This window comes from Odontesthes bonariensis, chromosome 1 (assembly GCF_027942865.1).
Source record: "Odontesthes bonariensis isolate fOdoBon6 chromosome 1, fOdoBon6.hap1, whole genome shotgun sequence".
Lineage (NCBI taxonomy): Eukaryota > Metazoa > Chordata > Actinopteri > Atheriniformes > Atherinopsidae > Odontesthes > Odontesthes bonariensis.
The window spans coordinates 28,849,065-28,872,615 of NC_134506.1; the positions used below are offsets into that span (position 1 = coordinate 28,849,065).

A 23,551-nucleotide genomic window follows, 5' to 3' on the forward strand; every position below is an offset into this window, starting at 1 on the left:
GTGTGTAAACTTGAAAGCATTGAAAAAAAAGACCCCAAGGGTTGCTGCAAAAAGTCAAATTCTACAGCTTACTTAAATCTTTTAGGGGACTAGGGGAAAAAAAAAAGAAAGCAAAGCCTTCTCTCTAGTGTAAAGATCGCTTACTAAAAGATACAGGAAACACCTGATGGAGGTAGCTGCTGGAGGTTCCACGAGTTACCGAATACAGTTGTGCAAGGATTGTAAGCATTTTTAGGACCGAAAGAATTAGCCAGACACAACATAAATGTGTTTAATAAACCTCAGAAGGGGACAGCAGAATGTGAGAAAACGTGGGCATCAACCCCCTGAGGCTTACACTTACACAAAGTGTCTGAGGTTACAATAGGCAAGTATGTTAGAGGAGGTCTTACAGGAATGAAGCTGGGATGCTCTCTTGATGAAGAAGGTCGTTCCATGTCAGCCGCGTAGTCACAGATGTTGTTGAGCAGTGATCAGTACCACTCCAACAGCATCTGTTTCTCAGAAGAGACTAGGAAGACTGGGCCATTCCTTATATAAGAGCGCATACAGGTAACTGAAGCAGAACGAGGAAAAACACACAAGAACCTCTAACAGGAGACTAGGGAAACCAAAACCAATGTTCACACAGATCCTCTTTAGAACAACTCACTCACATTAACAACCCTCCAAAAGGGGACGAGACAGATCCAGATGCAGGGGCCAAAGGCAGATAGTAGAGTAAGAACAGGTTCAGAGCCAGAGAATCCAATCAGAAAACTATTAGAAGAACAGAGCTGGAGAGTTGCTATCTGGAAGCAGAGCAGACAGTCTAGCAAGGGGTGAATGTGGATGAGCTGCTTATAAAGTGGAAGCACAAGTGAAAATGATCAGACTGATTGCAGGTGAAGCTGGACCAGGTAAGGGTTGTTGCAAACTGTAAATAACTGGGATTTCAAAATAAAACCGTAATTGCAGGTAGTGATCATGACAGTTTTGTTGCTTGTGCTGTGAGATTACTTAATAAATACAGTGGAGACTAGTTTGGTTAGATTCAGTTTCTCTGTAGTTGTGACTCATCTATAATCTTGAATTTTTAACTCGATCATGTCACATTTTCTGAGTGATGAATGCAGAAATTGTGTAAAACCAAAACGGAATAAGTTTTTTTCCACTTTTACTCAAACAGAAAAACAAGCTGCTTAAAGATTGTTTTCAGCCCCCAGAACCCCCCAGTGTTACACTGATATGGCGTTTATCTTCAGTAAAACTAATAAATAGCTTCTTACATTTGGACTTTTTATTTTACTGTATTTTAAACACCATGAGTTCTAACAATATAAAAACAAATAACAGAAATGGATTAAAAAAATAAAGAAACATTGAAAGAAGATAAGATACCTATACTGACAGGAGAGAATTAGGGTTTATACCTCACATCATCCCAGTAACAATGGGGAGAGTGCTTTTCAGAGTAAGCCATAATCCCATTTCCACACCCTAAAGAAATCCTGAGCCAAACCCTAAGGCTGCACAGCCACACACTGATCTAACACACTTACATCCCATAACACCCCCTCACACACTTTGTTTTACTTGCATACTTGCAGTTGTGTTGTATGCTAGACACACAAAAGCCTCTCTCAAGACTAAATTTAAACATAGATGCCCACACATGTACACACATTCGGTCTCTAAAGTAAAGATCATTTTGGAATACACATGATAAAGCTTCTAACACACAAATACTTTCACAGACAAAGCTGGACATGGCAGGAATTCTGTCAATGCTTAGGCACATGATCCATTTTCTAAGACTTGGTCATAGTAGACAGAAGTTGGTTGGAGACTAAAACACTTAAGCCCTCTTTGGACTGTGGGTCCCTTATATTCTATCCAGCATTATTACATATGTATGGTTGTGGATGGAGATATGTTGGGTTATGTTTACTTGTTTGATTGTGTCTTTGGTGTGCAGCTCAGTCTCCCTATGTGCGTCTGGACATTTTGCCATTGTATTTTAGGTATAACGGTGTAAGTATGCTTGTTAAAGAGACTTTGGGAGCTTGCGATGGATTGTCTATCATCTTTGCATTTATTTTCAGGTCGTTCATTCCTTTCATTGCAATTCTCTTGTTTGGAGCTGTTGCTGAAATTAGTTTTAAGAATGTTTTATAATTGTCTTGCAGAAACTTCTCAAGTGACACTGGCTTTAGTTTTAGGGCTTTGCTATTGGTCTTGGTCACACAGAGGATAACTTGTTTTGCTTTAGAGCAGTGCCATCTGTGATCAGCTGGTAATGGTGTCATTGACTATTAAGATCATGAACAATGCATTCCACCGTGTAGTTAGCAATTTGTCATGAAGATAAAACTTGACTCTGCACCATCGGCCTCTCAGCTGTGTTTTTCTCTTTTGTGTAAAAATAATTTTTTTTTCTCTTATGTAAAAAATATTTATATGAAAAAACATTTTTCCTATTACACATAAAACCTGTTAGCAGTTGTTTCAGAATATGTTGGTGAGTGTTAGTTTTTGACCAATGTAAAAGGGCTTAATTTTACTGTGTATTCATTGCTTTTAGCTGTGCTGAAGCTGTTTGCTGCTTCACATAAAAAATATTTCTATTGAGAAATCAGTAGAAAATACAGTGTTTGTCACCAAGTTCAGTGGAACCTTATCTACAGGATATCTGATGTAGACATATGGACACATCAGGACACACAGAGAGCTCCTTCTTAAGCCTGTCTGTCTCCAGAAGAGGTGAAGAGGTTGCTGGCTGGACTGAGCCAGAACAAGGCTGCAGGTCCAGATGGTGTCATCCCCAAAGTTCTGAAGGCCTGCAATGAACAGCTATGTTGGATACTACAGAACCTCTTCAACCTTAGCCTGAGTTACAAGAAAGTTCCAGTGCTGTATAAGGACAACCTTCCTTATTCCAGCACCCAAAAAAATCCCATCTGTCTGCCCTCAGTGACTTCAGGGGATTTTCCACAACATCCCATATCTTGAAATTTGTGGAAAGACAGTTATTGGCTCCTTTAAGTAAGCAAGGGAACGCCTTTCAGGACCCACTAGAGTTTGCTTATAGCCTATTGTCCTAGAGTTGGGGTTGAAAATGACATCATGGGGCGGTCGATGGTGTGGTGGGTTAAGCGGCTGCCCCATGTACAGAGGCTGCAGTCCTCGCTGCAGCGGGCCCCGGTTCGACTCCCGCACAGAGTGGCCCTGTGCTGCGTGTCTTTCCCCTCTCTCTGCCCCCTGCTTCCTGTCTCTCTCAAACTGTCCTAGCATTAAAGGCATAAAAAGCCCCAAAATATACTTTTAAAAAAAATGACATCATCTACTCTGATCATGTTCTTACCAGCGCTTTTAATACGGTTCCGCCTGCACTGTTATGTGAGCAACTACAGAAAAAATAGGTTGATGTCTGTGCAAAGTGGCTGGATTATCGACTACCTAGGAGACTTTATGGTATAGTGTGGAAACAATCACCGTATGTTGAATTTAAACAAAGGAAAGGAGTTGATTGTGGATTTCAGGAGGACCGGGACTAACCCAAATACTATTTCCATCCTGAAAGATAAGGTGGAGATCATGGAGTACCACAGATACCTGTGTGTTCACTTTAACAACAGACTCAACTGGAAATGCAACACTAAGGCTGTCTACAAAAAGGGACAGAGCAGACTGTACTTCTCAAGAAAGCTTAGGTCCTTCAGTGTTTACACCAAGATGTTACATATCTTCCATAAGTCTGTGGTGGAGAGTGCAATCTGCTTTGCAGCTATCTGCTGGGGCAGCAGCATCAGAGCCAGAGACTCAAAGAAGCTGAACAAAACTGGTAAAGAACGCTGGCTCTGTGCTGTGGACTGCTCTGGAGCTGATTATGCCAGGAAGAAAGCTGCTCAAGTTGCCAAATATATTGGAAAACGCTGCACATCCTCTACGTAATATTGTGATCAGTCAGAGGCTTCCTCAGATTCACTGCAGCAAACAACGATACGAAAGGTTATCCCTGCTCACAGCATTAGCTCTATAATGATGAATGACTGTTAATGATCTCTACTGAAATAATATAATCTTATTTTAGGGATGAATACTGTATCAGAAATGTGATTTATTTCAGTTCAGCGATCCTGAACATTCAATTCAATCCTTTTTTACAATCAGATCTGTTTTAATTGATATTTTGGATAGACCTGATCCAGGAGCCAGAGGGCTATAGATGTTAGCCTTTCTTTGCTTTGTGATGAGAACAAGTTCAGATGTAATTAAGGTAAATATCTGCGTCATACCAGCTCCATCACCAACAATGGAAAAAAAAACCCATATATTTGATTTAATACTAAACTTCATATAGTTTATGTTTGGAGCTGTTGATCGAAGAATTGTTTTGAAGTCATGGCCTTGGACAGGTTGACTGGAGATGGGAAATCTTTCTCAATTAATGGACGTTTGATAACTAAACTGATCCTAATTGATTCTTTGAAGTAGATTGGTTCTTTGCGGCTTTCTTTGCAAGTAATTATTCTCTTCTTCATATAGTAGATTTGCGTTAACATAGTATTTTGTATTTGGGGTTTTCAGCTGTCAATAATCACACACTGATCCAACACTGCTAGGCACTTTTTTGCCCCCCTCAGACCAGAAAAATTTGTCAAATAAGTATATAAAACCTACTTGTGCTCAGGCAGGACTTTATTGGCCTTTCATCAACCAAACCAATGACTTTGCCCTCAGAAGTCTTGCTGCTCTCTAGTGGAGACAAATGAGGACTGTGGCAGATCCTGCTCACGTTTGTATTGTGAACTCTGCCATTATAGGCAGTTGTTGGCAGCCTCACTTAGCTGGTATCAAGAAACAGATAAGATAATCTACTAAATACTGTGAAATCCTCTCACTGCCTTCAGTGCAAACCCATTAACACCTTCTTTATGTTCTTTTACTCTCTCCTTTCATCTCTCCAGGGTCTAATCAGTTCATTGGCCGAATGCAGGACTTTAGATTTTATCCTGCTACTTTGACCAACAGGTGAGTTGAATAGAGTGAAGTACGTGTAATGAGCATCTGCTACGAGAGAGGTGGGGGGCCTAAAAGATGTAAGAAAATTAGTGTTAAAGGAAGGATTAGTTGGGACAAGGAAGTAAATTGCAAGTTACGTTGGAAAGGAAGTCAAAGGCTATTTATTTGAACTTTGAAGAAAGAGGGGAAAAAAAGGGAAATTAGGAGAAAAAGATAAATACTATATGGATTATGCAACAAAAGAAATGGAGCAGTGAGAAGTGATTAAGGGAAAGTTGGTTAGAGGAAAGCAGGGGAAGGCTAATCATTGCATCTTGAGATCCATACTGCTTTCAGAGGATTTCTCTGAGAATCCAATACAAAGTAATTAGTGTTTTGCTTACCAGGGATGCACTACACACAGTGAGGACTTTGGGCTTACAAGTTGTCTCATCAAGACTGAGTTAAGACAAAATGAAAGACAAGTTTTTAAGTTATTCCTTTGATTTTCTACTAAGCACTTAATGTTCATTTGGGAGCACGTCAACATGTGCTTTAAGTACTTTAAATTTGAGAACTTAAAATTTAAATTGAACCCTTGTTTAATGACCAGGATTTTTGTTACTTTGCCACACCTTAGCCTGTATTGAGGGTTCAGTTTTCTTTTTTTTAATGTGAATTTTCCCTATAATTCAGCCATGTACATTGAACCGAATTTAGTTACATTGAAGAAAAAAAATAAATCATAAAGGAACTTTTTACTTGAAAATATGATGGTTAAGTTGTCCTTTTCATATTCCAATAAACACTCCATAGATTTACACTTTGCAGCAGTACTGTTTGATTTACTGTTTCTCTTGTTAACAGGGAAATAGTCATGTTGTACACCGGAGTCTTTCCTGAGCTGCATGTCCAGTCTGAGTGTCGCTGCCCTCCCAGTCACCCAAGAGTACACCCCTTAGTAGAGAGGTGCACTATAACAACATCACAGTTATTCCACATTGAAAGTTTTATATTACCACTGATCATGAGAGTAATTTGCTTCATAATACATGTTTAACAGTATCTAAATTCTCTACTGAAAGTGCTATTACCACATTTTATACTATGCTGCTGGTACAGTTGTGTACTTCAGTTATGTTACTGTTAACAGGTACTGCATTCCTAATGCAATTGAGGACACCACCAGTAACAGAGTATTAAGACTGAACCTGAACGCTCATCCATTCAGCTACATCAATGATCAGGACATGGGCACCACATGGCTCTCCAAGACCATGACTACACAGGAACTGGATGAAGGAGTCACTATTACAGTTGATTTGGCTAATGGACAATACCAGGTAATGCCACTATTATCTAGTACATGCACATAGGCAGACCCATCCATTTTATAATTTAATACAGACAGACACGTCTGGAGTTTCCCTTTCGTCTAACAAACAAATGACCCCACTGCCATTATTTATTGAATTGTAGTAGTGTTTAAAGACATTGTCTCTTACAGGATCTACAGTACCATCACTTTTTCCTTAAAGCTGTGATGTAGTGAGTGAACTGACTGACTAAATTAAATAGATTTATCAATAAATCAATCCACTTCTCTCTTGTGACCTGTGGGTCAGAGTATTACCATCCTGAGAAATACAGATGTTTCTTTTAGCTGTTGCAGAAGCTTAGTAAAGACTCTTGGATTGGAATAGACATTCTCCACATTTTTTAAGACTTTTTCAACTTCTTTGCAACTTCTTGCATTTTTATTGTGCCCAAAAGTTTGTGTTCTTAAGAATGTGTTTCATGTGGGTTTGCAGCATGACAATGATGCTCTGTGACCTCCCAATTAGCAGTTATTGCCACAGCCTATGCTGTGGTTTAGATGATTAAGGTTGGACAGTCGGTTGTATTGCTTTTGTGAAGAAGTACAGTTCAAACACTACTATATGTATCTGTTTGCACCTGTTTGTGCAGTGAACAGTCCTTCCAAATCTCCTCAGCGAGAAAGCCTCAGGCGGCAGAGAAAGAGAAAGAATCAGCGAGTGAGAGACAGCTGGATTTGGGTGTCATTGTCACTGGTGTTGTCAAAAGACTCATTCCCCCTCTCTCTGATCTGTTTTCTGTATGTGAGTGTGGGCAGAATTTTGGGAGCTGTCCTGATGCAGTTGCTCAACTCAAGTCCCCACATAAAAGACACTTTCTGAAGTTAGGGGTATGTGTGTAGGTATGTGAGTGTGTTTGTGTTTGTGCAGTAGTGGTGGCTTAATGCGCTCCCTGCTGCGTAACCCAGTGTCCCAGCCTGGACTGGAGTGCCAGATAACACTTAAAGCACACACATGTACACACACAAACATGCACAGTTGTAATATTTGATGTGAAAATACCCCCTGTGTGTGTGTGTGTGTGTGTGTGTGTAAATGTGTGTAGATATGTATGGTGTATGTGATGGCTGTCAGTTTTCAACTAATACAGTTCATTGTAAGCTAAGCAGTAAAGTTGCATAAGCACCCATCTATTCTGAGACTTATGTTTCTTATCTTGTTTTTTCTTTGGCACTGGAGTCCATGATATCTCCAAAATGTTCAATTTTACAATAAGTTTCTATTTAACTAAGCTTAACTAAGACTTGTCATAAATATATAGTTTAAATGCACAGCATCTGAGCAATGTCATTCAATGTTTTGGCCTTTTGATTTTTAGAAAAGAAAGATAAAAATCGATAAGACAAAACCTCTTACTGTGGCCTGTTATTGAGGTTACTAAACTTGGGACTCTATCTCAACAAAAAAATTGCACTTGGAGTTTGGTCAGACAGGCTGAAAGGCTGTGTTGAATTACTTTGATTGTATTGTTTTGTACTCTTCATCACAATCTGGGTCTGTTCATTCTAACCTGTGTCACTCTTTCCTTCAGGTGTTCTACGTCATAGTTCAGTTCGGGCATCTTTTGCCAGAGTCTGTTTTGATCCAGAGGCAGAAGCATGATTTCACAGAGCCTGAGAGTGGCATCATCACAGAACAGCCCTGGTTGGATTGGCAATATATGGCCAGAAACTGCAATGTGTTTGAAATGCAGAACAACGGGCCTTTACTAAGACCAGACTCGGTCAACTGTCTGCAGTTGCCCAGGTTAGTGTAAATATATTGATTGTTTTGTTGTTTTAAAAAGCCCTATACCTACTGATATGCTAAAGAACCTATGGACACTGATAAGAAAATGTACGAAAAAGTTTCATGATAGATAAAGCATATTTTCAGTTAATTTCAATTTATTTATATAGAGCCAATTTACAACAACAGTTATGTCAAAGCACTTTAAAGAGGAAGTAAACGAGTTTGATACAAATTCAGTTTGATAGAGTCCAATTCAGTCCTATTAGAATCCAATTCCATCCATTCACTTATAATTGTATTGATATGATAAAATTGATAAGAAGTTGCCATGTTTAGGAAACCAATGGAATGCATTTAAACATCACTTCATTGGTGACAGTAGAGAGAAAAACCTATTTTAACAGGTAGGGAAACCTGGTAGCAGACAGGAAGAACTGCCATCTTCCTCAGTCGGTTGAGTGAGTGAAAAGTCGATGACACAAACAAACACGGCAACATCAGCTGCATAGTTTGTGGTTTGATAGTAAGCACATTTACATGACAGTAGAAAAACATAAGTTGTTTTACTAGTCCAACAAAAGCCGACTTTTAAATGAGTGTGAACATATTAGTCTGATCAAAATCATATAAGGACTAATACACCCAGGTAATGCGGTTAGAGAGGAATCACTCCTGCATGTATATGCTCAGCTAGACTAAAGAGAGGGACCGAAGCACTCTGTAAATGCTCTCACCTTCCAACTAAGCCTCAGTATGTATTGATAGAGCTGAATTACCTATATAGCTGCTCTCTTTCACATATTTGTCTTGTTTCTTTAAACTTAAACTCTGCCCATGAAGAAAATGTGTCAGATTATGTTCTCTTGAAGTGTTTCCAGACTCACTCTGATCCAATAAACCCAGATTTAATAACTGCGATGACATCTGACCGAATCACTATTCAGGTGACTTAAAGACAACGTTGATGCATTCAATTTTGCTATACTTGCATAAACAAAGAATTTCCATAAAGAAAGTTTGAATCAGCAGAATGTCTTGTACATTTTTTTCACAGTCCACACCATTGCAATGTCGGACAAACTTAGTTACTTGATTCCCCTCCTGTGCGTGTATACTGAGACGAGGACAGTGGTCCAGCTAACTGGCCAAATCAGGCTGTAAATGAACATACCCATAACATACATAAAGCATATGTCAAGATTATCAAAGGAAACCAGATGCAGACTCTTCATTTATCTAAAGGTATTGCTTCAGCATACACTGGCACCCTCAATGTAACTAGGTTTATAATCCTAACCACCTACTGCGTTGCCATGGCACATGACCGGCAACAGACTCTCAACTGGCACCAAGTACACAACTGGACTTGGAATGTGCATAAACCCACAATCTCACACACCAATTCTTGGTAGAGCTGCTTGCATCAAGAGCTTACTTGGCACTAGATAGAACAGGTATGAATAGATCACAGATTATGTAGTCATAACTTATTTTTCACTTGAACGACAAATTATATTAGGTCCACATTATATCACATCCAACCTTTTCTGGCACAATTAAATATATTAGTGAAACTAGCATGACAACAATTGAAACTCACATTTGTAGCACAGTAACACACTTATTGCTCCATAATTGTATCAAAATAGAGGATGGGATTTATTTAGCTAAATGTCTTTTTTTTTTTTTTTTTTTAAATCTTGATGCTATATCACATCACCCAGCAACATATGCGTTATGGCTGTGTTGATGTCTGAGTAAATTGCCAACTCATCCAAGTAATTACTAAACTCTTATGACTACAAATATACTTTTTGGTGAATGCATTTTTTTGTTTACATGTTAAGAAATATTATTAATTTCTGTTTTTGATCATTTGGATGTTTGTTTGTGTTTTACCAGTGATGTGCCCTTCTCAGGAGGTAACATCACATTCAGCCTGCTGACCATGCAACCACATCTGAGGCCAGGTTACAGTGACTTCTACAAAACTCCTGCTCTGCAGGAGATGGTACAGGCTGCCCAGGTCAGAATACATATGATGGGACAATACCATACCAGAGGAGTTGGAGTGAACCAGCGACACAGATACTTTGCCATAAATGAGATCACCATCAGTGGCAGGTGAAAACTTGTTTCACAGATCTTCTGTGTCTGGTTCATGAAAGTTGCTGAAAGAGTTTGACTCCCACAGCTGCCCTTACTTATTTCTGTGTAAACAAAAATGAAAGTAGATTAATCACCATAAGCAACACATTTGTGATTTGTTTAACTGTCACTCCTGTTTCATGCCAAACTTTATGTAAGTGGCACAATTGGTTGGAAGAAATTATTGAATTGTCTTTTCAGTGCTGGTTTGTAAAAAATCAAATCAAAGAGTGAGCTCAGTTCAAGAAGAATAATTCCACACAGACTGTTGAGTTTCAGCAGAGCTTTCTGAGAGTAATTGTGAACACGTCTTTTCATTAGACTGACATAGTGACTATTTTTTATGACTGTAGTAATTATAGGATTATGCGGGAGGCAATCATCTCTAACCCCCCCTCCCCTCCTCCTCCTCCTCCTTCTAAGCTGTTTTAATTAGTAGCTTGTTACAGTGAAGTAGGAGAAACGGAGATTTAATAGTGCTGAAACCTCATCTGTGCATTCTTCATCCCTCGCTGTCGCTCCCTTCTTTTATTCTTCTTCCATCTTTTCTATTCTTTATAAAGCATGTAAACAGACATGTTGGAAACTCGTACGGACATCATTGTTCTACGTTATGGGAACCTCACACTTTTCATTATTGTATTACATTGTAGTACTTAAGTATTTAAATACAGTCATATTAAAATGTAGGAATATAGCTGCCAGGCGAGTGCTGAATTTTACAGTTCTGTTTGTTTTTGTTTTTTTAGATTAGTACAAAGCATAACATTTGTGTGTACTGGGCTGCTTTTTGTTGGGCTTTCCCTCACACTTCTCTCACATCTCTGCATCTCGCTCAGCAGCCTGTAAGTTTTCATGGCTACAGCTTCTTCGCTGCCTACTTTGATTTGTCAGACCTTTCCAGCCTGGTTATTACAGCTGCAAGCTCAGTGTACCTGGGCTTCTTGCACCTGAAGTGCTTCTCCTCTGAATCCTCCCTGGACACTAAAAGCTCTGTGATGTAAACGAGATGAAGTGAGGTCAAACATAAGTCAAGGTTTGGTCTGAGATTGGTTGGCCTAATTTCTGCTTGGAGGTCGAGGCTTCCTGAACAAATGCAGCTGCTGACTATTGAGGTGAAAGGAGAGGAGGAGAAGTGATGGTCATCCTCTGACTTGCCAGGTGTATCAGCCATGGCAGGAGTTGATCTTATAGCAGCATGTTGTATTTTGCTGTGACTGGTCCTCAGTCTGAGATTCTTGGAAGATGGCTGGGCAGCCTGGGCAGCCATGATACTGAAGCTCACTCTGAATATTTCCATCTCCCAGGCACTTGTCTTGCCTGAGTGATGACCTCAAATCATTGCCTAGATCTCAAAGGCAATTCTCCTAAAACATACAGGCTTTCAGAAATCAGACGTACTGCTCAAAAAGACTTAATTTGATTAGAAATGGACCGAATGTTCATTGCTTCATATTTGAGTAATATGATATTTGCCAGCCTGTAATAGAAAGTGGCATGAAGAGAACAAGAGGTGAAAGAATACAAGGAGAGAAAGTGAAAGAGAGAAAGCAACTGGATATCTAAATGAATAATTAAATGACAGTTGTGCACTGTTGTGTGTGTGTGCGCGTGCAAGAGAGAGGGACGAGCTTGTCTGCTACCTGTTATGTTACTCTGATAATTCTCAGGATGGCATTTATAAATGTTGAATGGGACTTTTCCAGTGGCACTGCTGCTGTTCCATGGAGGGATGGCGCAATGTCGACAGAAAATTTTTTGGGAAGGAGGGCAGTTGTCATTGTTATCCTTTTTGTACTTTCATTCACATTTCTCTTTTGATTCTAAAAAAAATAAACTACATGTTTGAATTTGGTCTCACTCGCTCTTCCTTCTTGTTTCTGTCATCTGAACAGATGTGAGTGTCATGGCCACGCAGACCACTGTGACACCAGTGTCACGCCGTACCACTGTCTGTGTCTGCCAGAGAGCCACACAATGGGAAATAATGTGAGTAAGAAGTGTTTGATCACATAAAGTAGTGAAGAACCACATTGCCATTTTGTTAATGCTTTATATGATAATATTTTGAAGATATTAGAGGATTATGTCGACAAGTTCCACCCATTTAAACTTAAATCCATGATACCGATTTGCTCTATCCCCAGTTAACAATAGCTGCAGTACATTGGATCAACATATACATCAATGGATCAATGGTTCATGCATAAAAACACACGCACGTTTTTTTTAAACATTTTTCTTTTCTTTCCTGTAGATATTCATTTCGATGTTGTTGTTTTTTTTCTAAATCTTATTAGCCCTCTTATTTTGGCCATATACTGTTGACTAGCAGAGAAGGAAACTCTATTTTACGAACCGTATATAACAGCAGTGGAAAGCAACTGCTGTAAATGGCTGGAAAAACTGGCAAAAGTAAAAAAGACCAGAGAACAGATGAGACGGATTGGATACAAAAATCAATGTATATGTCTGGAAAGAATTACTAGACTGCTTTAGTATGTCTGCTGCATTAGTATTAGTAATTATTGATATCACACGGTGTAATTATGGAGGTGTCATTTGGTTTAAAAAAGTTATTTTAGCAACATGTGTTATAGAGGCAGGACTGTAGCATGGACAGTATATATTTAGCCTACATTTACATGAAAAATAATCACTTAGAGAGACCGTCTACCTGTGAAGAATCATTCGTTATTACTATGCAGTCAGCTGAACATCTGTGCTTCACTGCTGGGACTGTTTTCACAATATTTGTTATGGCCGTCTTTGCATCCAAATATATTGTACCCGTTCTGAGTGTGACAGATTGTTTAGCAAGAGTTTTGTTCTTGGATGCGGGTTCATGAAGATGAATCGCTATCCTTTACACTCAGCATGGTTACATGCACAGTTAAGTCGAGCTATGGTTGCAGTTCAACCTTGCAATTTAATTGGACCACCGCTATGCAGGTTAGTGACACCGTGGAGTGTGTGATTACTGTCAGATACTCAGACACCCATGCCAAGTCTTAAGCACCTGCTCATCTATTTTACAGTGCTAGATTTTACAATAAAAAGTGTGGCACTCAGCACTTTTTTTCTGGCTAAAGTGTCAGCAATTGTGACTAAAAAAATCAGCCCATTAAGACACCTTCTCAACTCATAGTTGTTTAAAGCATTTCCAGAGCGTCACTGCTTTAACAAATTCCTGATTTTATAACCACAGCATCAGCTAACAAAATCATTATTTAGGTAACTTAAATACACCTGTGCAGTGAATTTTGCTATGCTTTCATGTACGATGATCTGCCACAGAGGAATTTAGAAGTAGCAGCATGTCTTAAACATGTATTCACACAGACAACAGCATCATGCCATGGGACATACTTCGGTCAATAACTTGATTCCCGCTCGTGGATGTATTTTGGGATAAGGATGGCTGTCCAGTTAAATAGTCAAGTCAAGCTATAACTGTAGCTCAGCTATACGTGTACCCCTATTGACTGTCTATAAAATAATCTCAGGACGGTCACAATGGCGCATTTTATACATCATGTTTCTTGAGCAATAGAAAGTTTCCATTTTAATTCAAAGGCTTCGTTTTCCTCACAGTTTCTGCTTAGTTTTTAGAAAATTTTGAGTTAAACCAATATAGCCACTGCTGCTGTTTGCTAGAGGCTGGATAGTTGAATTTAAATCACCACCTTTTGACTAGACAGTTGCTTCGTAAAAGGATAATAGACTTTGCTAGGTAAATGTAGACATCACCAAAACAGGAAAAAAAACAAAAAAAAACAAAAGCCTCCATTTGGTCAGCAGTGAAATATTCAGGTATGACTGCTTCACCTCACTGTTGTACAGTACAACCTGCATTATTCACCTCTTATGTATCATTCATACACCAGTGTCTGTGCTTTAATGAGTGTATTTGTATTTTAGAGACACAACAAACTACATTAGTGGAGATGCAAGGTTGTCACCAGCTGTTCAGTTGTTTCTGTTACTTTCGACAGCCTTTTGCATTAAATTGCACTTGTTTCATATTAAAACCTGATTTTATTTTTAAAAAGTGCTTCTACACAGATAAAGATAAACACATTTTTTTACATTGTCAGATAAATCCCATCATTCATATTAATGGAAAGAAAGAAAAAAACAGTCAGCATTTTTTCCTTCTTTTTTTTTCTCTCTCTCTTACTTTCTTCTCTTGTTATACACTACATATGACTCCTCTCTACGGGTCCCTGTACCACCTCCAACCTCTTCTCTTTGTTGAACACTCTGTCTCTCATAGTCTGTCTTTCTCTCCCGAGTCTCTGTTTAAATAATGTCTCAAATCGACTAGAACAATGACATTCCCTCAGCATGCATCTCTAATCAGCTCTCTTTCTTTTTCTGTTTGTCTTTCGCTTCATTTCACTCAGCCGCTTTCTGCACTCCCCTACCCTCCATCCCCAGCCGCTCTTTATTTCTGTACTCTCTAAGTATATAATTCATTCCTGTTTGACTCTGTCTCATGTTTCATTCCTTCTTTCCTATGTTTATCTTGTTGTCTCAGGTTGACCCATCCTCCAAGCTGTCCCTTTCTCTCTCTGTCTCTTACATACATTAGTTCTTTTTTCGGTTGGGGAGATGCAATGGAAATACGCAACATTAATATGTTTCATGTAAATTATTCTCTATAGGAGCTCCGCTCCTGAAATGCGTTGGGGTCTATGCAGTGTTCTTTTTGTGTAATCATCTGCGTGCATGCCTATGTGCTCCTTTTTTCCTCAACCTGTCCGTGTCATCTCTCTGAGTGAATATTCAGGACCTTTCTTCTGTCTCCGTAATATTGGAGCATAAAAGGCTGTGGGGAATATTAGCGTTTAATATTGCATGCATTCTGTTGACTTGAATCGGCCTTGCACCATGACGGATGTTGTACTAATCTGTAGAATTTCCACAGTGACATTAAAGTGACAGAAATGCTCAGACATGTGTCAAAGTGATCAACAGGGGCCCCAAGAAGACACACACTTAAAATCTCTCTCTCTCTCTCTCTCTCTCTCTCTCTGTCACACAGACACACACGCACACAGAAACACACAAGCAGACAAATGCATGCGCACTCCCAGCTTCTCACTCTGTCTTTTGATTCATTCTTTTTTTTCTTTCTTTTTGTGCACTTTGTGTCAGACTTGATCTCAAATTCTGTCAGTCTCGCACTGTACTGCTTCCTGCAACCGATGGATTTCATCATGCCTGAAAGCTATATCATTGACTGTATTGTACATTATATTGCGCAGTCTTGTTTCCAGTCGTACAATGTCAACGGTTAATGATAATATAGCTTTGTATTTAATGTTGTCAAATAAAACTGCATTTATCTAAAGTAAAAATACTCCACACAAACTTTGTTTTAAGCTTTTCCTTTTGTCTGCACCCCAAAGGCACAAATGATAGTTGCATCAGGCTTGACTGAAGGCTTGACAGCAGTGAACTAATGGTGTAATTCTTTGTGTGTGTGTTTGTGAAAGACCAGGTGCATATTTATGTCTTGCAAGGGTTACAAAAAAATGTGTAATTCCTCTCTGTGGCCAGGTTTCTTCTAAGGAAGAAACCTGGCCACAGAGAGATTTGAAATCTAAGAAACAGTTAGATTTGAAATAAGAACAAGACTTTGTTTTAGTATTTGCATGTCTTGTAGAATTCAAAGGGAACACTGTATCTGTTTTTCTGTTTACATCTGTATGTGTGAGAGATTTTGATAGATAGTGACATTAAGTGGCGTTGCCCAGGGTCTGTGTTGCTTAAGTTTGCATCAGCAGCAGATTTTCACCTGCACCGGGGTTAACTGGGTTAACTTTTACTCTAGATACACATAAAATAGATGCGTACACACAAACATCCTCACACATACACAAGGCAGTGGCATGACCTTTCCAGTGAGAGCGTGAAATTGGTCATGGCATTTAGGATAAGATGAGTTGTCCCAGCAGATTTACACTCACGCACACACGCACAGATGCTTATGACAGGCCATCTGAATGTCCACATATCCATTAGAGTAGTCTCCTCACTCAGCAGGTTTTGTCGAAACAGTCACAGTGAAAATTAGATGTTATCTTCTGCCTCACAGTCCAGAGCACACTTTCTTTCATACCCACACGCACACTCACTGGCTCCTTTGTCAGAGGAGAAAATATGAACAACTATGTTATTTACAATGTGCTTTACTAAACGGTGTGATCTACTGAATGATAATGTCTTTCATAGCTTCGTGTTCTGTCACCGCATGGCTAACTCATCTTGTCAACCCTGTCACAACAAGCTTCATAGCAGCCAGTTTTTTCATGTTGGAGTAACCCACTCGACTCCACCTCACCCCTTTCTTCCATGTTTGGTTATTATCTATTAAAATTACGAGTGTTAAAAAAAAAAAAAAAAGTGGCTACAAATTACACTCAATAACCCTTAAAGCACAATATTAGTATACCATAAAGCATACGAAGCCTAAGAACTCCCATTAGCACAGACAAACCAAGCTCACACTAGTACAAATGAAACTGAATGAAAAATGTTTGTCTGATCTTTTTATTCTCAAACATTTCTCCTTAGGCTGCAATTTGACCTTAGACAGTTGGTACCGATCCCTCTATTAGGCACAATCTTGTTGTGACACGTGCATTGATGTAGCCCAGGTTGTCGCACCAATGGATTGTAACGTAACAACCAGCTTACCAGTCGATGAATCAAAATGATCTTTATCAGATGTTGGCTCAGTTAAACATGGAACTCACTGTCAGCAGTTTGTCAGTGTTAGCCTCTAAAAGTCTGAATATGACGGATAAATGGTTTTCCTCTCTTTTTACAAGTTTGATTTTCTGGTTCCAATGTGTTTGACATCCCTGTTGGTCCTCCATTCATTAACAAATATACATTTGGAATTTCTAACTTTTGACTGGAAAAAAATCAAAGAAAATGCAGACAAGAAGTCAGATTTCCTTCCTTTTTCAGATCTCGACTAGGGTTTCTCAACCATGACGTTCACTTTTTAAGTCCGTTAGAAACTTACCTTACCAAGTAAAATATCAAATCTTTGGCTTGCTGTTCCTAATCTGATAAAATGGACTAAAAACTGGTAGGGCATGACTATCTAACTTCTTTCTTAAGTGAACTAAACAAATGAAGCGTGATTTGTATCTGTGGGTGGAGGCAAAGATGGGGTGGATAATAATTCTACTCTGAGCTGGGTCTGCGACATAACGGTACACTACAAATCTGAACTGCTCACTGAATTCTATATTTTCAGACGTAGATGATTTTAAACAGTGAATAGTTTGTCGCTTCAGACACCAAAATGTGTTCTCCAAAAATATTTTTTTTTCTTGATCATCTCCCCTTCAAGGGTGATTTTATGGATAGAGATTTTTCAGTATTGGCACGGTTGTTCCGGTTCAGTTGTTTGCTGTTTCTAGTCATAGATACAACTGTTGAGTGACCGAGTACAATTAAAACCACACATACTTAATTTTTCTCTTGTGCTCTTCTTTTTTTAGTGCCGATATATGCGCTGGTAGATGATGGGAATGCCATCAAAACCTTTTGTATAGGGAGGAGAATGAACTTGTGCGCTCTTCTTTTAACACCCAAACACCAGTCCCTCGACTAATTAGCAGGCAGGGGGTGAGGGAAGGTAACGCAATGTTGAATGAAAAGAAAGGAGAAGAAAGAAAAATCCTTTCCCTTTCATTTGGTATGGTAATATTTCCTGCTCACATACTTACCGCGGCGATGAGAACAAGCAGTTGGGGGACGGTGGAGGCAGGGGGAAGTGAGTGAGGAAGGGGAGAGGTGGGAAGCTGGGAGATATGTACAGAAGGATTTGTTTTTCAGAAAGAAAAAGAAAAAGGAAGGGTGGAAACATTGAGGATCTGGAAGTGGAATGAAAAGAGAGAGATAGAGCAGAATTCCTCTGCTCTAGGACTCATCCTTAGTGGATAGAATTAAGTGTGATATGGGCAGCAAGCTTTCTGTTCGAGGGGCAGAAAGAAAAGTCCCATTTGTAATGAGAAGCAGTTTGGGACATTGAGCCACAGATAGACATGTGAGTAAAGACAGACAGGCAGAAGGGGAGAAGATGCATGAGCAAACACACAGACCGAAGGTTACTGTAGGTATGAGAACAGATAGACTTGAGGTCAAACGTTGTGGCAGATGGATGAGCAGACAGGCTGACGGAGCAAACAGGAACATAAAACAACACTGTATTTCTGTTGCATGACCCAAAGACACTTTGTCCAGTGTGTGTGTGTGACCCTTTTATAAACTTGTTTCAGTTTGTGCTCTACGTTTGTAGAGTTTTCTATAGGCAGAGTTCTTGATGTTGTAATCGCATCTATCAGCACTCACATACACTTAGATTCAGCAACCTCATGGAATGCATTCGGTTATTCTTACTTATTGTATTTATTATTCAGTTGTTCTCACTCGTTTCTTGTCACCTTGTGATCATCCTAGCACACTTGCAGATAGTTTTATCTGATTATGTCTTGCCTCTCTGGCCCTTGCGTCTTAATATCTGAAACAATTTCCGTCAGTTTCCTGGATTTTTCCTTACTTCTACTTTCATCTTCCTGAAATACAAAACAGGGGCCCCTTCTCCCCGTTTCTATCAACACTCATCCCCTTCCCCCTCTCTTCCCCCTACCTTCCCCCTCCTCTGTGTGTCATACATAATAGGCCCAGTGCAGGTCTGCATGTGTCACACATGGGAAGAACTCCTGTGTTTTTAATACATTTTTAATCCTGCCATTTGATGCCCCCCTTGTCCACCATAATTTGTACTGACTGCTGAACAAAATCAAAGGGCTTGTGCTTGCTGCTTCTTGCCTCTGCTGCACTCTGCTACAAAAAAATTGCATTTTTTATATCACTTTTTCCTCCCTCTACACACACCTCGGTATGTTTATTTTGACATGAAAGTGGGACTGTGTGAAAGCGCTAGCTGTTGCACGTCACTCCACATTAGCGGTCTGATTTACCTTTGCTGTGTATGTGTGTATCTGTGTGCATGTGTGTATATGTGCTGGCTCCTTGATATTTGGTGGAGAATGCCTCTGTGTTTTCTATTGAGTTTCTAGTCTTTGTTCCATAAAAGCAAGCGTTTCATTATTCACAGGACAGTTTTTATGTGCACACATTTATTGTTGCTAAATGCGCAGGTTGACATTTTGTATGACACTCGTTAAAACAGCCACATTGTCAGAGATTGTTTTTGTGCTCACCTCAATACTCTATGTCTAAAACTTCCTTTTTTGGGGTTCTGTACAGCATTTATGTGAACTTGCATCTATGGTTTGTTTATTAGTATTGCAAAGTGGCTTGGTCGTGTTGTTTCAAAGTCTTTATTTACTGTAATTCTCAGTTTTTAAGCTTTTGTGTAATGAAAATGTGAGCTGTTCAGATTTACAGGGGAAACTTATGGTTATCTAGCATTTTTCCTCTATCTCTGCTGAACTTCCACTTCAGATAATGCTCCATCAATGAGAGTATGGAGGTCCATTAGTCCACTTGATATGGGTAACATGCACCTTTAATACATAGTGATGTGTAAACATACATTTTCGGGCAACATAGGCTTCCATTTGAACAGCATTTGTTCAGTGTAGACGTTGCCTGTTTTAGCAAAACGGTGCCTAACTGCATACTACATGTAATATAGCGTGTATGTCTCTACATTTCATGGTTCCAGACACTAGACTAGTCTGTCAATGAGGGTCTGACCTGTCGGTCAGCTGAAATGCAATTTCAAGCTCAAATGAGGCGACATTTTACTTTCAAATCTACAGCAACTGGTCTCCACTCAAGTGTTTTCAGAGAAGATTAAAACAATACGATGTATCATTTTCAACAACTGATGTGATTTTTTTTGTACTTATTAAAATCAAATATAGGTTTAAAATTCAAAATGCAAATCATTACATTCTGGTTTTATTCACATTTTATGCAGCATCCCAACCTTTTAGAGACAAAATTGTAAATATGAAAAAGCATGCCATCTTATACACTGTGTTTTTGCTTTGTACAGTGCCAGCATTGCGCCCCACTCTACAATGACAAACCGTTCCGGTCAGGTGATCAGCTCCAGCCTATGAACTGCCGACCATGTCAGTGTCATGGCCACGCCCTCTCTTGTCATTACGATGCTCTAGCTGATGACCAACCAGAAGAGCACTATCGAGGAGGAGGAGGAGTCTGTGACAACTGCATGCACAACACCGCAGGTGCGATGATGGCTACAAAAGTTAACAAATTATCTTTGCAGGTTTATGTTTCCTAATCATATTTTAGGACTGAAAGTCTTTCAGACATGGGGCCGGTGTGTAGATTCAGGATTTCTAATCAGCGTTCACATAAAGACAGAAATATATGCTGAAACAAAAGCCAAATATTTTTCACTTATTTAGATACGTACATTCCGAGGGCCTAAGATGGACTTTTCATAGAACAGTGTTGCTTTTTGTATGGTGGCCAATGAGACTTGAATGCCTCGCGACTTAATGACACATCTTTCATTTAAAATGCAATTGCAGAAAAAAGATTGTGCAGAATTATCTGAATATCTGCAATAGTATCAGTATTTTTCAACACCACTGTTCAATAGGCAACATCAATAATTCATAGTTAAATGAGTCAGGAAGCAAACCAACAAAGTTAACGTCTCCGTCGGCACATTTAAGTTTTCTCTCGAAACCTTCGCTGAAGCCTCTTTCATTTTCTTTCCATTATTGTGATGGCAGTTGAACATGTTGCCTTCATTTCTGAGTGAGCACCCTGGTCACTTTTAAATGAATGTTGCAATCTTATGTTGGACTTCACAACTTTTAAATATAATTTTCAACATGCCACGAGCCTTAACTGCATTTGTGAAAACAGTCAAGTGAAAATGATTGTTTTCTTAAGAGGAGCAACAACTGCACTGATTACTGTAAAACATTCATGAGTTGGAAACAGCCCATTATCACATCACCTGGGAGTTATCAAACAGGCTTATTCTTTTGAAAAATTGGCATTTAGAGCTGCAACAATCCACAGCTTGTATGTTTAGCACAATCAAAGCTTACTTGTCACGCTAATATGAATTCTAATGATAACATAACATCACAGGTGAGGTACAACGAATGGGATCAAACTTTTCCTCCTATAAAATTTAGCAAGATGAGAAAATGTCGCGCGTAAATTGAGGTTCATTTTATTTGCTGTTTTTTTTTTTTTTAAGCACATTTTAGGTCGAAAGAAAAGTTGATAAATCGAGTTATTAAAGAAACAGGAGGCCATCCAAAACATATTTTCAGTTATGTTATTAAGAGAAATCAAGCACTGTATAATACATTTTATACATTTCCTTTTGATTATTTGAATTTCTTTAAAAAGAGATTTATTATTATCTTATGTTAATAGCGAGTATACCTATATAAACGGGAGCAGGTCGTTTAGGCCATTGGCGTTTAGGCCGCAGTCGTTTAGGCCACAGGGAGCAGTCGTTTAGGCCCCCCTGCAGTCGTTTAGGCCAGGCTACCTGAGCAGCTGAAATCTTTATTACATCACTTTGTACATTCATTATTATAAGATATAAGTCAGCTCTACTGGTCTGTCTGGGTAGCCTACATATCTATGGTAAATTATTTAATAACCAATTTTAGTGTGGAAACGTTTTTTTTATTTAATAAATGGTGATTTATAAATTCATAAAATTGTGGAAATAATCATCCGCATTGCCACATTCATTGGACAATAATGCTGTAATTATTTAGAAGCCCGTTAGATTCGCGCAGCTTGTGAGAATTAAAATAGTGATTTATAAGATAAGCATGCATTGTCATCGAAAGGGTGACTGATCTGAAACACCACATTCGTTGGACAATAATTATTAATACCTAATAATTTGTTATTCAGAAGCCAGTTTGATTCGTGGTTTGTGAGAATATTTTTGGAATCCTGATCACATAATTTCCGCAGTAGCTGGGGCGTGTACAATTGCTTCCCTGGTTTATCTATTTTTAGAGAGAGCGCGCGAAAATGTACAGATGGCTGGTTGGCATGTGTGTCATTGATCTGCGTGGATAGTAATCGCTCTGCATACAGAGCTGCAAGTGGCTTTGATGGGTTAACATTCCATACCCTCGCCTCGTTCACAGCTGGCACATTTAATTGGTCTACGCCAGCACTAATCGCCCGGCATACCAACACCTACCTCTAGTCAGGTGAGAGTGGTTTCGATGGCTTGGATGGCTAGACTATATATGAACACATGTTCACTAAATATTGGCCATGTTTATTTTGCAGTTGTTCATAGGATATAAACATTAAACATTAAAACACACACAAGCGCACAAAAGACGCTTAAGAGAACTGCGAGTTGCTTGGAAATTGGAAGAGGAGATGCAAAACTGCCAACAAACGTTGTGTGAAATAAACCACATGCACACATTCGTTGGACAATAATGCTGTAGCCTAATCATTTAGAAGCCCGTTTGGCGGTTTGTGAGAATTAAAATAGTGATTTAGGCTATAAGATAAGCATCCGCATTGCCATCAAAAGGGTGACTGATCTGAAACCACCACATTTGCTGGACAATAGGCCTAATTAATAATTACAGCATTATTGTCCAACGAATGTGGCAATGCGGATGCTTACGATGACAATTCGATGCTTATCTTATAAATCACTATTTTAATTCTCACAAGCTGCGCAAATCTAACGGGCTTCTAAATAATTACAGCATTATTGTCCAATGAATGTGGCAATGCGGATGATTATTTCCACAATTTTATGAATTTATAAATCACCATTTATTAAATAAAAAAAACGTTTCCACACTAAAGTTGGTTATTAAATAATTTACCATAGATATGTAGGCTACCCAGACAGACCAGTAGAGCTGACTTATATCTTATAATAACGAATGTACAATAATAAAGATTTCAGCTGCTCAGGTAGCCTGGCCTAAACGACTGCAGGGGGCCTAAACGACTGCTCCCTGTGGCCTAAACGACTGCAGGGGGGCCTAAACGACTGCGGCCTAAACGCCAATGGCCTAAACGACCTGTATCCATATAAACATTGACTGTATCTATCCATGTGTCTATATTCATATTCTTAGTCATTGCATAATGTATAATCTGTGGATGTCCTGAAAGATTCTGTTCTGGTTCTGGGGTGGCAAAAAGTAACCGAATGAACAGTGCGTTGGACAGTTTGAACAAAGCTTCAAACCACACTAAACTATTTGTTTTTTTTATATTGAAAAAAAAAAAAAAACATAGAAGAAGCATATAAAGATTCT

At 39.1% G+C, this 23,551-nt stretch overlaps 1 protein-coding gene across 1 annotated transcript in view; it reads left to right on the plus strand.

The window, feature by feature from the left end:
* ush2a (Usher syndrome 2A (autosomal recessive, mild)) overlaps positions 1-23,551 on the plus strand; it is a 222,274-nt gene that overhangs the window by 25,225 nt on the left and 173,498 nt on the right. The window contains exons 6-12 of the mRNA XM_075463126.1: positions 4,950-5,013; positions 5,851-5,952; positions 6,137-6,326; positions 7,891-8,105; positions 9,993-10,214; positions 12,134-12,227; positions 20,293-20,488. Of these exons, the coding sequence (XP_075319241.1) occupies positions 4,950-5,013; positions 5,851-5,952; positions 6,137-6,326; positions 7,891-8,105; positions 9,993-10,214; positions 12,134-12,227; positions 20,293-20,488 (1,083 nt within the window). The remainder of the gene's footprint in view (positions 1-4,949; positions 5,014-5,850; positions 5,953-6,136; positions 6,327-7,890; positions 8,106-9,992; positions 10,215-12,133; positions 12,228-20,292; positions 20,489-23,551) is intronic.